A 13,867-nucleotide genomic window follows, 5' to 3' on the forward strand; every position below is an offset into this window, starting at 1 on the left:
AACTTTCAAACATTTGAAAATAAATTTTTAAATTATTATTGGGGTGAATTAGAGCAAGCAAAGTTTAGAGAAATTCTATATTTTGGAAAGTATAATCACAATTTAAAATCAAATATGGTAGATTATGCATTAAAACTGATAACAGTTGCAAAATATTTAGAACCACCACTTAGAGAGGATGAAACAGTCTTAAATGTATCTAGACATTTTGATGCTGATGTTGTGCAAACCGTAACTGTACAAAATGTTCAAACAATAGATAGTTTTATTAATTTTATTCAAAGAATACAAAGAGGCAATATGACAAGTAATAATAACAACAGAAAAAACAATAATAACTTTCAATATAATAAAAATGATATTCAACAATATAGACAATCATATAACATTAATACTAGGTATGGTAATAATTTACAAAATTTTAATAATAATAACAGTAATCCAAATAGACAGAACTTTAATAATAATACTAGTTATAATAGACAAAATTTTAATAATAATACTAATTATAATAGACAACATTTTAATGACAGTACTAATAATAATAGACAAGATTTTAATAATAGAAGAAATACAGAGCGACCTAACTATAACAGACAGGTAAATTGTGTTCGAAGGAATAGAAGCTGTGAAGACAGGGAACAAAATAGTACAAGGCAGGAAAATGTGAGTAGAAGTCATAGTAGGGAAAGACATAGGACATCAGATCCAAGTGGTCAGATACAATCTGACAATTCTAATAATCAAAATTTTGTGCAGTAAACTTTCTGAATTACAAGTTAGGCCATTGCTATTATGAAAAACCTTCTGAATTTATTTCTTTAGATGAAGAGAAAATTATTGAATCTATTAATTTAATTTATATAAATGCTTTGGCCAAAAATAAAATGATTAAAATTATGATAGATACTGGTTCAGAAAGTACATTAGTCTCGGAGAATTTTATTTTTAATACATTAAAACTATCAGATATAATAAAGATTCCAAAAATTAAAATTATTGGTGCAAATAATAAGAAGTTGGGTGAAATTGATAAACTAGCCAATTTTAAAATTAATATTCTTAATAAAGAAATTAATATGCAAGGATTTATTGTCAAGGATTTATGTGTTGATATATTAATGGGAAATGATGAATTGGAAAAGAAGAAAGTAAAGATAGATTTTGAAGAAAAAATGGTAACTTTGGAAGGGCAAATAATTAAATTTATGCAGAAAGATGAGGTGGAAGAAGGAATAAGAGTTGATAGGATATTATTAAAAGAAAATAATGATGTTTATGAAGAAGAAATGTATTTTGATGATAGGGAAATGTCCCAGAAGAATGTAAAGAATAATTATTGTAGTGAATATTTAAGGAATGGAAATTTTAAGCAGATGGATGCCTACGAGGCGGAGTGCGTAAAATTGGAAGCAAGGAATAATGAGTACATAATGAAGAATAATTTTATTTGTAAAGAAGAAGATATAATGAAAGTTTTAAATTGCCCTGAAGAATATAAATCAATAGTCATTTCCATATTGCAGCAACACAGGGGACTTGTCAATAAAGAAAATAGAATTGCACAAAATTATATCCATAGTATAAAAGTTAAAGAAGAAAAAGATTTTAAAACAAAATCATACCCAATACCATATAAATACAGAGAAGAAGTAAACAAAACAATTAATAATATGTTAGAAGATGGGATCATTGAGAAGGCAGACACACATTTTATTAACCCCATAGTAGTAGTACGAAAAAGATCAGGTGAAATCAGGTTATGTTTGGATGCAAGGAATATTAACAAGATTACTGAAAAGCAATTTGAAGCACCAATGAGTATAGATGGAATATTAGGAAGAATTACAGGAATGTCATTTTTCACTAAAATCGATTTACAGCATAGTTTCTGGTTAATACCTCTAGAAAGAAAAAGTAGACAGTATACAGGATTTCAGATAGATGGAGTAGTATATCAATTCAAAGTAGTACCATTTGGACTTCAATCATCTTGCAGTGCTCTATGTAGATGTCTTCATGATATTTTGGATCAATATGAACATTTTGTAATTCACTACATTGATGATATCTTAATTTTTTCTAAAACGGCTGAAGATCATGAGAAACACCTAAAAATTTTAATAAATAGATTAGACAAAGTGGGACTAAAAATAAATCAAGAAAAATGTACATTTTTTCAAAAAGAAGTCATATATCTAGGTTATAAACTTAACACTAAGGGAATCGAAATGGATCCAGAACGGACACAAGTCATTCAGGAATATAAAACACCACACAATTTAAGAACTTTAAGAGGATTTATTGGAATAATTAATTATTATAAAAGGATGATACCAGATCTAAGTATAAAAGAAATTCCATTACTTGAACTACTGAGAAAAGGTGTAAAATGGAGATGGGATCAGAGAAGAGAACTAGCATTCCAAGAAATTAAAAACATTTTTCTGTCAAATTTGAAAATATACTATCCTGACTATACACAGCCATTCATACTAAGAACAGATGCATCAATAGAGAGATTATCAGGGGTATTATTACAAATACATGATGGGGTCGAATACCCAATACAATTCATTTCAAGAATCACAAAGCCACATGAAAAGGGTTACTCAGTTTCAGAATTAGAACTAGCAAGTATAATACACTGTGTCACAAAATTAAGATTTTATTTGTTGGGTAATGAATTTACAATAGAAACAGATCACCAAGCTTTAATGTCTATATTAAATAACAAATATGGAAACAGTAGAATACATCGGTGGAGTCTAATACTTAGTGAATACTGCTTTGAAATCAAATACATTTCTGGAAAATCCAATATAGTGGCAGATGCTTTATCAAGGTTAGAAAATACACCACAAAAAGGGCAGCGAACAATAAAAATTGGATTAAATCAATTAGTAGAAAATACTGGATTATATTCTAAAGAAGAAATTATAAGAGATCAGATCAATTTGAGTGAAAAACAAAAAGTCCTTAGGAAAGATGGGGTATATTATAAAATAATACATGGCATAGAAGTATATGTAATAACTAGAACTTTAGCAAAGAAAATATTGAAAAATTTACATAACAATTATATGCATATTGGTTCAAGAAAGCTATGGATGCTATTTAGGGACAATTATTTTGCAAAGAATGACATAAGTATAGCAAAGGAAATTACTACCCAATGCCCAATATGTCAACTAAACAAAGAAAAGAATTTCAAAAACCAGAACACATATAAATCTAATGTTGTATATGAAAAACTAAATACAGTTTCCATGGATTTTATTTCAAATTTAGTTCTCAGTCCAACAGGAAAAAAGCATATACTAGTGATAGTTGATTTATATACAAAATTTATTAAACTATATCCCTGCTCTAGAACAAATGTTAAAACATTAAAATTATATATTAATCAATTTTTCGAAGAAATAGGACCATTTAGAAATTGCATAATAGATAATGCTACATATTTTAACAACCAAAAATTTCGGACATTTTGTGAGAAAAAGGGAATCAACATTCATTTTACAAGTATCAGACATCCTCAGGCAAATCCTGCAGAAAGATATATTAAAGAAGTTATAAAATATTTAAGGATACTGTGCCAAAATCAACACGAAACTTGGCAGCAACATATACCACAAGTAGAGTATTTTTTAAATAATACACATAATTTGAATACAGAGGAAGTACCAGAATATTTAATGTTTGGCCATATAGGAAACAGAAAGTGGATTAGTGAATATAATCAGGATATGTTAGAACAAGTAATGCAGAAAGTGAATAACCGAATTAGGAGGAAAGCTGAAAAATATATCAGAAGACAAAATCGAAATATAAAAAAACCAATCACATTTCAAAAAGGAGACCTAGTGTTAATTCGTTCACTTAGAAAAAGTAATGTTAAAGAAAACCGTTGTAAGAAATTACAACCAATGTTTGAAGGTCCATATACAATTGAAAATCAGAATGGACTAAATAGTTATGTGTTAATAGATGCAGAGAACAGACTAAGAGGCATATTTCATATCAACGACATTTTTCAATATCATGAAGAGATTGAATAATGATTTCTATACCTTTAACACAAATATAATAACACTAATAACTTACTGATAGATCCATTTCATAGATAGATGGTAGATTTCTTTGTTGTGAATAAATTTGACATCATACTTGTTGAATTTTGTACATATGGAAATTGTTTGATACCCTAAAAATCATAATTTGGGGTTAGATACTATAATTGCTATAAAAATGTCTTTCTAATATAATAAAGTGGAAAAACTTACCAATTTATATTGATGAAGTTATTTTGAATGGAAATAATTCCTAGATTTTGTCTATAAATAAACAGAACACCATATCTATTATATTTTTAATTAAGGTTATATTTTATTCTCTGATATCGCATCCATTGCTCCATTTGACATGACAGTTTGACCATAGAATAGCCGAACTGTGCTCCGTTGTTCTCTGTTTTGACATAGACAGCGAACAGGGATGTATTTAACACATTTTAAATAAAAAAAAAATTTTTTGATTTATTAAATTTAATAAGGTATGAGAAAATTAATATTTAAAAAAATAATAAGTAAATTATTTATTTTAAATATTATTTTTGGGGTATTGTGACAATTAGGGTTTATAGAAAATAATTTATAAGTTATATACTACATAATATTAGATATAAAAAAGTATTTGATTATTTTAAATAAGTTATATACTAGAGAATTTAATAAAAATATATTTATGTGAGGGCATTTTTAATAAATTAGCATATAATAAGTGTAAAAATTGTAATTTAATGTTGTAAATAGATTTAAGTGAGCCATGTGCTTAGGCAACCAACTATACATACTCCAAGTGTCAAATTAAGAATCATAATACGAATATAAGTGGGGTTATTATAATAATATATTGTTTGAAATATGTATTTTATTAAATTAGAATGTTAAGTTACTAATTTAATTATATATTCTGATCTGAAAAGCCTAAATGTAAACAAAATTATTAATAGAAAAGAATGGAATTCTCTGGATCTCCGGAGATGGCCATGTTTGCGAAATGGTTTGTTCCAGAAAATTCAGACATGTATTAAATAGAACTGAATAGAACATGATATCTTACGAGATGGTTCTAGAATGTCCAAAACATATAAATACCCGTGATTTGGATTCAAGATGGCAGTTTAAGAAGTTTTTAGTCAGAAGTCAGGCCAGTTCATTATGAAAGTTAATAGACACATTTAGTTAGTGAATATTGAAGTAAATTGTTCAGAATTTTCAAGAAGTCAGTCAGAAAAGTTTAGTAAGAAATATGAAAGTTAGTTGGAGTCAGTGAATCAGGTACAAATAGTAGAATTGTTTAATATAGTGAGTTAAATGAAGATTAAAAATTATGCATATAATTAATGCACATTTATAATTATACACAAATAATTATTGAAGATAAAAAAAGGTATATTGGAAGAAATTAAATTATATTATGGTTGGAGATTAGTATAAATCAACTTATAATAATTGGATATTGGTATATTGAAAAGAAGAATAAATATAAATGCTGTTTGCTGGTTTGGTTGGTAGTGTATAGATGCTGGTGAAGAAAAATATATCTTAAATTGGTAGAAGCTGATAATTGAAAAAAGTAATTTCACAAAAAACAAGGAGAACTGAAGTACGAAGACATTCAGTGGTGATTAGAATCTATATACTTAGTGGAAAATAGTTCATTTAGGCATTCAGTGAAAGAAAGGTACAAAATTTTGTTAATATAATTTAGTTAGTGTCATAACAATTTCAATTTTGAAGATAGTTTGTTTAAATTTTAGATTGTCTATAGAATTTAATTAGTTTTATAAGAATATCAATTTAAAGATAGTTTATTTTAAATTTACATTGACTAGGTTAGATATATATGTGTGTTTCATAATAGTTATAATAAAGATAATTTAAAAAAGTACTTACAAGCTAATTCTTTGAGAACCGCGATAAAAACCCTATATATTATATTATTAAAAATACTCATTGCTCATCATTCAAACAAAAAACACATCATAACAATATATATATTGACATTTGTCTATTTTACTGGTCTAAATGCCGAAATGCCGCTTGTTCTTCTTTAAATTCCATTTTTACTTCTTGTCTTAGTCCCAAAAATTATTTTTGCATGTATTTTATACGTATATAGAGACTGGATGTAGTAAAAAAAACTATCATAAATCAGGGACTTAAATCCTGCACTGTGATGAGTTGTAATAATGAGTATAATCACCACTCGTGTTAAGATGATAAAAATGCATTACAACTTAAAAATATTCTACAATATTTCTGAGTAATAACAATTGAGAGACTGCTGGTACAGCTTTATTCAAAAATAAAATATTAGCATTACGCCTATACCCTTAAAGTTATATACTTACGTTAATCAGTGTCCTGGAGATAAAAAATGCGACTTCGGCCTTACAGAGGGCGTCGAATTCCTGCAACAAATGGAAATTTATGCATAATGGACGATTCTTTGAAACATAAATTGAAGGCTTTCTCCTTAAATTGAGACCAAATTGGGACTTTTTTAAATAACAAATTGTTGTGTTATTAAATTAGCTACCGGCAGGATGATTTGAAATTCAAATTATATCAAGGGGATTTGTAATGATAAAGAAATACACAGAAATCTTTTCTCGACGCTAATTTTACTGAGTGGTATTATTCAGATCTGCTGACCCTAAATAACGACAGAGGAGGATACTGCTTCAACTAAAATAAATCAAAATGTGCTCTTGGCATTATGATATTGTGAAGTACTACTTATAATTTATATTAACTCGATTAAAAAATAGTCGGGATTACATTTGACAAATAAATTTATTTAGAAGCATTTTTTTATGTTACCAAATAATAAAATAACATTGCAATAAACTTGTTACTGGACAGATATATTTAAAACTTTGAAAATATATTCTTTTTCAAGCAAATAGATGTAATTCCATATTAAAATGTGGTTTTTAGATGTTAAGTGTTAACTTTACAATAGTCATATGGATTTTTTTTCAAAATAATTAGCTTAGTTCTGTCTTTTACATCAGCTTCTTCTACAAAGTACGTGATGAATAATTGACAGTACGGTTTTTCCAATTTTCTTATTTTCAAAAGAAACCATAATAAGATTTATTGCTTTTGGAATAGATTGATTTTCAAAGTACCATTTATTTATCTTTTTTTAACACTTATATACAGGTGGGCCCACTATTTATGAATTTGTAATATTTTATGTGTTCGTACTAACTACAGCAGGTAAAATGATAACATTAAAATGCGGGGCTGACTTTGCTATATTTACTAACTTGCCTGAGAAAAAGTGGTCACAAATTAGAGTTGCCAGCTGTTAACAACACGAATTATCAAAGATAAAGTAAAAAATAATTAGAGCGCAACGACACTGGTTTGGCAAGTGATAATATGTATATTATTATATATCTATCGAAGCATGTTTTAAAATCTCACACAACTATCACTTCAAACAAGTAACTACGCGTAAAACTGACTTTTATTTTATATTTGATACCTCGCGTTTTTAACGCCGTTTAATAACCTCCAAATTAACAATACATACTTTGACCACCCAATACAACATAAGATCACCTGGTCAGATACAAGAGGACGTAACATGATTAACTCTATGATTGACTTCATTATAACAAACAGACAAATACACCCCAAGAATATAATAGATGTGCGCACGATAGATCTTCCGCCAATGTAGGATCTGACCATGGCCTGGTACTAGGAAAAATATAGCGATCACCATACAAGGCAAGCAAAATACAAAAGTAGAAGAAAAGTTAAACATAGAAAGCTTAGAAAAAGAAGGGACTCAAAACTTGTATAGAAACAGACTAACAGAAAAGCTAAACAGCCATAACCTAGAGACTAAAAAGAATATAGAAGAAACCTGGAAAATTATTAAAAAATGTATCCTACAAGCCGCGGAAGAATTTTTAGGTAAAAGAAAAGTTAACAGAAATAAACGGGAATACAAAACACCATGGTACGACGAAAGGGTGAAAACACTAGCAAATGAAAAGAAACAAGCTTTCCTAACATACAAAAAAGTGAAGACACCGGAGGCACGAGAAGACTACGTGAGAATTAGGAATAGAGTAAACCAAGAAATAGATAACATCAAAAAAGAACACTGGGAGAAATTTACCAAAGATATGGAATACGACCTCTATGGATCCCAGAAAAAGGTGTGGAAGATGATAAGGAGACAAAAAACAGAAATGAATGAATTTGTACGCATAGATCACATTACGGAGGAACAATGGACTGAGCATTTCACAAAATTATATGGAGAAGGACAAGAAGAGAACAGAGAAAGAACCATTAACGAGAAACTCACGATAGAGTACTATTATCAGAAGAAGAGCTACAAGAACGAATAAAAAAATTAAAAAACAGAAAAGCACCTGGTCCTGATAAGATAAACAATAAACTGCTAAAATATGGAGGAACAACACTACGCAAATGGCTCCTAAAATTATTCGTCGATATAATAAATACCGGAGTAGAACCAGCGGAATCGAAGGAAAGTCTCCTGCTACCGATACTTAAAAAGGGAGACTCGAGAAATCCTGAAAATTATAGAGGCAATAGTACATTAAAATTGTTAACGGCAGTCATAGAAAGTTAAAATCGAGGAAAAAGCGAACATGACAGATGAACAACAAGGCTTCCGGAAGAACTGCAGTACAATAGATGCAATTTTTATTATCAGACAAATAATAGAGAAGTCTATTCAATATGGAAAACCAGCATGTGCTTTGTAGATTTAAAAAGTGCTTTTAAAGATGACCTACTAAGGCAGCTCCACACCTTCAATATCACAGCAAACAAACTTAATATGAGAATATCAGTAGAAAAAACCAAATGTATAGTGATCAGTAAAGAGCCGCGTAGATGCAAACTAGAAATAGACGGCAAAATTGTAGAACAAGTAATGAAATTCAATTACCTAGGAGTAGAGATCACTAGTAACAGGGATATAAGAACAGAGACCACAAGGCAAGCATTAAAAGCGGCAAGAGTAAGTGGTTGCCTCCGAGAAACCATATGGAGAAACAAATATCTGACCACGGAAAGCAAAATGGAAGTATACAAGACAACAGTAAGACCAATCCTAGCATATGCAGCGGAGACAAGTACCGATACAAAAAAGATGAAACAACAAATCAACAATATTGAAACGAAAGTATTAAGATCAATAGCGAGCATATCATTAAAAGACAGACAAACAATGCAAAATTGAAAATATTAACAGGTGGATAAAAACAAGAAAAAAAAAACTGGAACGAACATGTAAACCGAATGGGACCAGATAGATTAGCGAACATCTGTAAAAACAACAAGCCGTTATAGCAGAAGATCCGTTGGAAGACCGCCAAAATGGTGGAAAGATAATGTACAGTTCAAAATTATTATATACAAAACACTGCTGAGGCCGGTCCTCACATACGGGGCGGAAACATGGACTCTAACGCAGAAGGATGAAAGACTTCTGGGAATATTCGAGGATAAGATACTCCGCAAAATATTTGGAGCTATAAACGATCAAGGGCAGTGGCTCAAACGATTTATCTTCGAATTCTACCAACTCTTTAATGAATCAGATATCAAAACATTCATTAAAACACAGCGACTTAGATGGGCAGGACACGTAATACGAATGCCTGATAACATGATTGCTAAAAAGCTAACGACAGGAACACCTTTAGGAAGAAGAAGCAGAAGTCAACCGCGAATTAGGTGGTTAGATGGAGTTGAGACCGACTTAGGAATACTAGAGATCAGAAGATGGACACATGTTGTCAAAAACTGAGCAGAATGGCGACTAATCTTAGAGCAGGCCAGCATCCACAAAGGATTGTCGAGCCAAAGATGATGGTGATTAGACGAATTGCTGTTCTTACCGTTAAAACATTATCGAATTTGTAAACTTACGAATCATACATTTTACCTTTAATATATGCAAAAACCAAATAAAAAGCAACGCTAATTGGAAAGATTTTCTGCCATTTAATTTATTTTAATATATGAATTTATTTTCCATCAAATAACCTTATCAAAGAGATTAAAATATCCCCTACAGATTTATGAACTGAATGGCAAGTGGCTTTAGAGTTTCATTAACAGCGGTGATTCGTTTATATAATTTGCATTTTAAATGCTGTCACAGAAATGTAGAAGTTATTTATTTAATCACATCAATTTATATAAAAGTTCTCGACAATATTCTCAAATTGGAAACAAGTTTATAAATGGATTTAAAATGAATATCTAACTCTATTCGGTAATATTAAGTGCATATAAACTTTTAGACTACTCTATACAATAGTCTTTTTAGATTTGTAACTAAATATTACTTTATATACATACAAATACATGCATATAGACAATTTAAAAGCTTCTCATAAGTTATCTTCCTTCCTGTTTTGTCAATTTATAAGACTTTATTTCGATTAAACAGAAGTTTCAAAACGTGATCGCTAAGTTTGTAGCTTTTGAGACACAAGTATCAACCAGTAGGATTCTTTTGCAATAAATTTTTCTTTTAGATGCCTATTATTGACATTATCATTCAGTTTTATAATCCTTTTGTTCGTCTAAATATAACTAATAAATAACTTCTATCTTGTTGAACATTTTCTAGAATTTGGACAGCCATCTATTTTCTCCAAAACACTTGCATTTTTCATTTTGAACTTTGTAAATATATATATTTCTTCTTTTTCTTCCAGCTTTATTGATAGTTTTACTGACGGTTTTTAGTCTCAACTGACGTTGCCGGACCACTTTTTTCTCGAGCATCTTATTGTCCTTGGCAATCTGTACCTTGTTACTCTTAGTGTGCGTTCATAACGAGGCGCCGACCCTCGATCGGACCATAGGAGGGTATTATATTATCATCGCCACGTAAAATAAATGCATTATTTTAAATGAGAGCGTTCACTGTCAGTACTATGCTCTAGGCGAGGATACCATGCGATGATCTCCGTAATGAACGCACCCTTACTCTTCTGTTATCTCTCGTTCTATATGCATATTGATTACAGTCTGCTGTTTTTCTTCTTTTTTCCACATGTTATTTTCTCTATTCCCCATTTCGGTCTTATTTCCTTACTTCTTACTCCATCTCTTAGCTTCATCCGCCTTCGCTTGTGCTGTGCACGTCATTATTAGCTGTTGATTTTTATACTGGCTGTTTCACGAGGAGCTTACTTCTTCTTCAGATATTTCTTTTTAGGTAGAGTTAACAAAATAGTCATCAGACCAATAATGACATACGTTACAGAAATAAGACCTGCTAGCACAGAGAGACCAAAAAGGATGTTGGAAACAGCAGAGATGAAAACACTTAGAACAATTGATGGTAAGACACTATAGGACAGAGCTAGAAGTACAGATATACGACGTAGATGCAAGGTTAAGAACATCAAGAACTGGGTAAGAAATAGAAGAGTAGAATGGCAATCATGGCAATTCGCACTTTCGACACCGCTGGTCTAAAGAGGTCAGCAGAAGTGCAGTTAAACCAAGCTCTCAAATTATTCAACCAGGAGATGCGTCTTCTTCCGAAACTCCTTCTACCCTGTATTCTTCCTTGCGTTATTAATTGCAACAAGTTATAACGCTCGCGCCTCATGACATGTTCCAGATATTGCAATTTTCTGACTTTAATTGTATTTAAAACCTCTTTATCTTTTTCCATTCTTCTCAACACCTTGACATTCGTGACTCTATCCACCAAACTTATTCTTAATATCCTTCTGTAGGCCCATAACTCGAAGGCTTCCAATCTGTCCGAAACATCTTTCTTTAAAGTCCAAGCCTCCAACCCATAAAATAATACGGAGAACATGTAGCATTTCAGAAGTCTTATCTTTAAAGAAATTAAAATGTCCCTGCTGCAGAGTACTTTTTTCAGTTTGTTGAAAGAATTTCTTGCCTGTCCTATTCTTGCCTTAATCTCTTCTGTGTACTTACTTATTATTTTCGTTAATTATTGTATCCAGATATTTATATTTTTCAACTTTTTTAATTTGTTCTCCATGTATTGTTATGTTTTCTTGGCGCTGTTGGGCTTTTGTAATTACCATAAATTGTTTCTTTTTTGTGTTTAGGGACAGTCCGTTTTATTCACTGACTTCTACCACTCCGTTGTATGATGACGGGCAAAATTACTAGTCTACGGATAATTCTCAAAAACTTCTTCTAAGCGCTTTTTCACGGTAGTTAGTTAGTTACATCTAATTCTCTTTTGATATTGTAAATTTTAGTTTTCTTTTAAAACAATAAAAGAATAATACGTTATCTGATTTTTTTAAATCTAAATAGTTAACTTTGTCAATTTTGTGTTTATCAAAAATTTTTTAGACTCCTATCGTTGGAAACGTTGTACACAGAGAAAATTAAATTTGTTGATGTTAATTAAAACACAAGAGTTACTTAAACTTTATCATTATTTATGTTGGCTATGGTCCAGGCCACCTCTTATACTAAACAAACTTTATGTTCCACTCGTTGCTTACTTTTTTTGTTTTCCTGTTTTAGAATGATTAATAGGAGCAACAAGGGTGAGCGAATACCTCTCATAAATTTTCAGCTTCAACGAAAATAAACTACGTAGAAAACTTCTCCATAAAGTATTATAAATGATCAACAGGTGTCAGGTGTTGCACATTGTTGTAGTTCATTTATAAAAGTAAATGAGATAATGCCGCCCGGCGACGCCTTATCAATTATAACTAACAAGTTCCTTCGGGATTCTAGGCAATTTTTTCTTTGTTCCCTGGCGTTTGGGTAATTGAAAGATATGAAAGAGTCGAGATTTATCTGTAATTTTAAACCTAAATTTCGTGCTGCTAGCTACTATAAAAAAGTTTTACCACAGAATATGAACCACGAATAATTCAAGTAGAAGAAAAATTATATTTGGTAAAATTTTAAAATATTTTCTGAGAAAAATATCACACTAAGTTAGTTAAAAAAATCCTATTCGCTCCGTGCGTGACTATGGTAGGGGTACCTTGAAATGATGCCAAATATGACAAATTTGGACCTTTTGGGTCCATAGATAAATAATATAGTATATAGAAATCTTTTTGCTTTGGATCTTTTTTCGCATAAATTTTATCAAAAATGGGTGCAAATACATGTTGCGAATTTAATTGTGCTAATAATAGCAAAAATAGTGAGTGAAGCTTTTATAGGTTTCCAAAGATTACATATAAATTAGAGAAAAGAAAAAGATGGATTCGTGCTATTAATATTAAAAAGTAAATATCACATAATTTCATTTTTATGCAATTGAAATAGGGAAAATTTAAATAATTTACCTTAAATGATATTTCATAAGGCTTCGAGCTAACTGCAGCCTGCCAGATGACTTTAGCTTTTATATCATAATTTTTATTATTATTGTTTTAAATTACAGGCTCTTCCACATGCAAAAACTTGATCTGCCAGTACTAGATTTTCCCTTTCTTTTCCGTTTAAGGTTGAAAAGATAAAGTTGATGAATTTTTAGAAGCCCAGTTTTTAATACTAAATTTATTTTGTACATAAACTGAAAAAATATAATTAAACCCTAATTATTAATACTTGTCAATTTCGTATCTATTTAACATAGGTTTAACCCCAAATTGGAGGTCCAAAACTGTCAGATGAAGGCGGTAGATGTCGCGTCAGTCACGCACGGAGCGAATAAGCTCAAACATTATTATTTTTACTATGTTGTAATCAGGGTCGGTTCTAGTTTTTTTGCTCGAGTCGTCAGAGATTTTTATACGAACAAGCTGAATTTTGCTGAG

The 13,867-nt window shown here is 30.3% G+C and overlaps 1 protein-coding gene across 1 annotated transcript in view; it reads right to left on the reverse strand.

Annotated features, from left to right (window-relative positions):
* Positions 1-13,867, reverse strand: part of LOC140436192 (uncharacterized) — an 821,182-nt gene that overhangs the window by 36,192 nt on the left and 771,123 nt on the right. The window contains 1 exon segment of the mRNA XM_072524890.1: positions 6,419-6,478. Within this exon segment, the coding sequence (XP_072380991.1) occupies positions 6,419-6,478 (60 nt within the window).

This window comes from Diabrotica undecimpunctata, chromosome 3 (assembly GCF_040954645.1).
Source record: "Diabrotica undecimpunctata isolate CICGRU chromosome 3, icDiaUnde3, whole genome shotgun sequence".
NCBI lineage: Eukaryota > Metazoa > Arthropoda > Insecta > Coleoptera > Chrysomelidae > Diabrotica > Diabrotica undecimpunctata.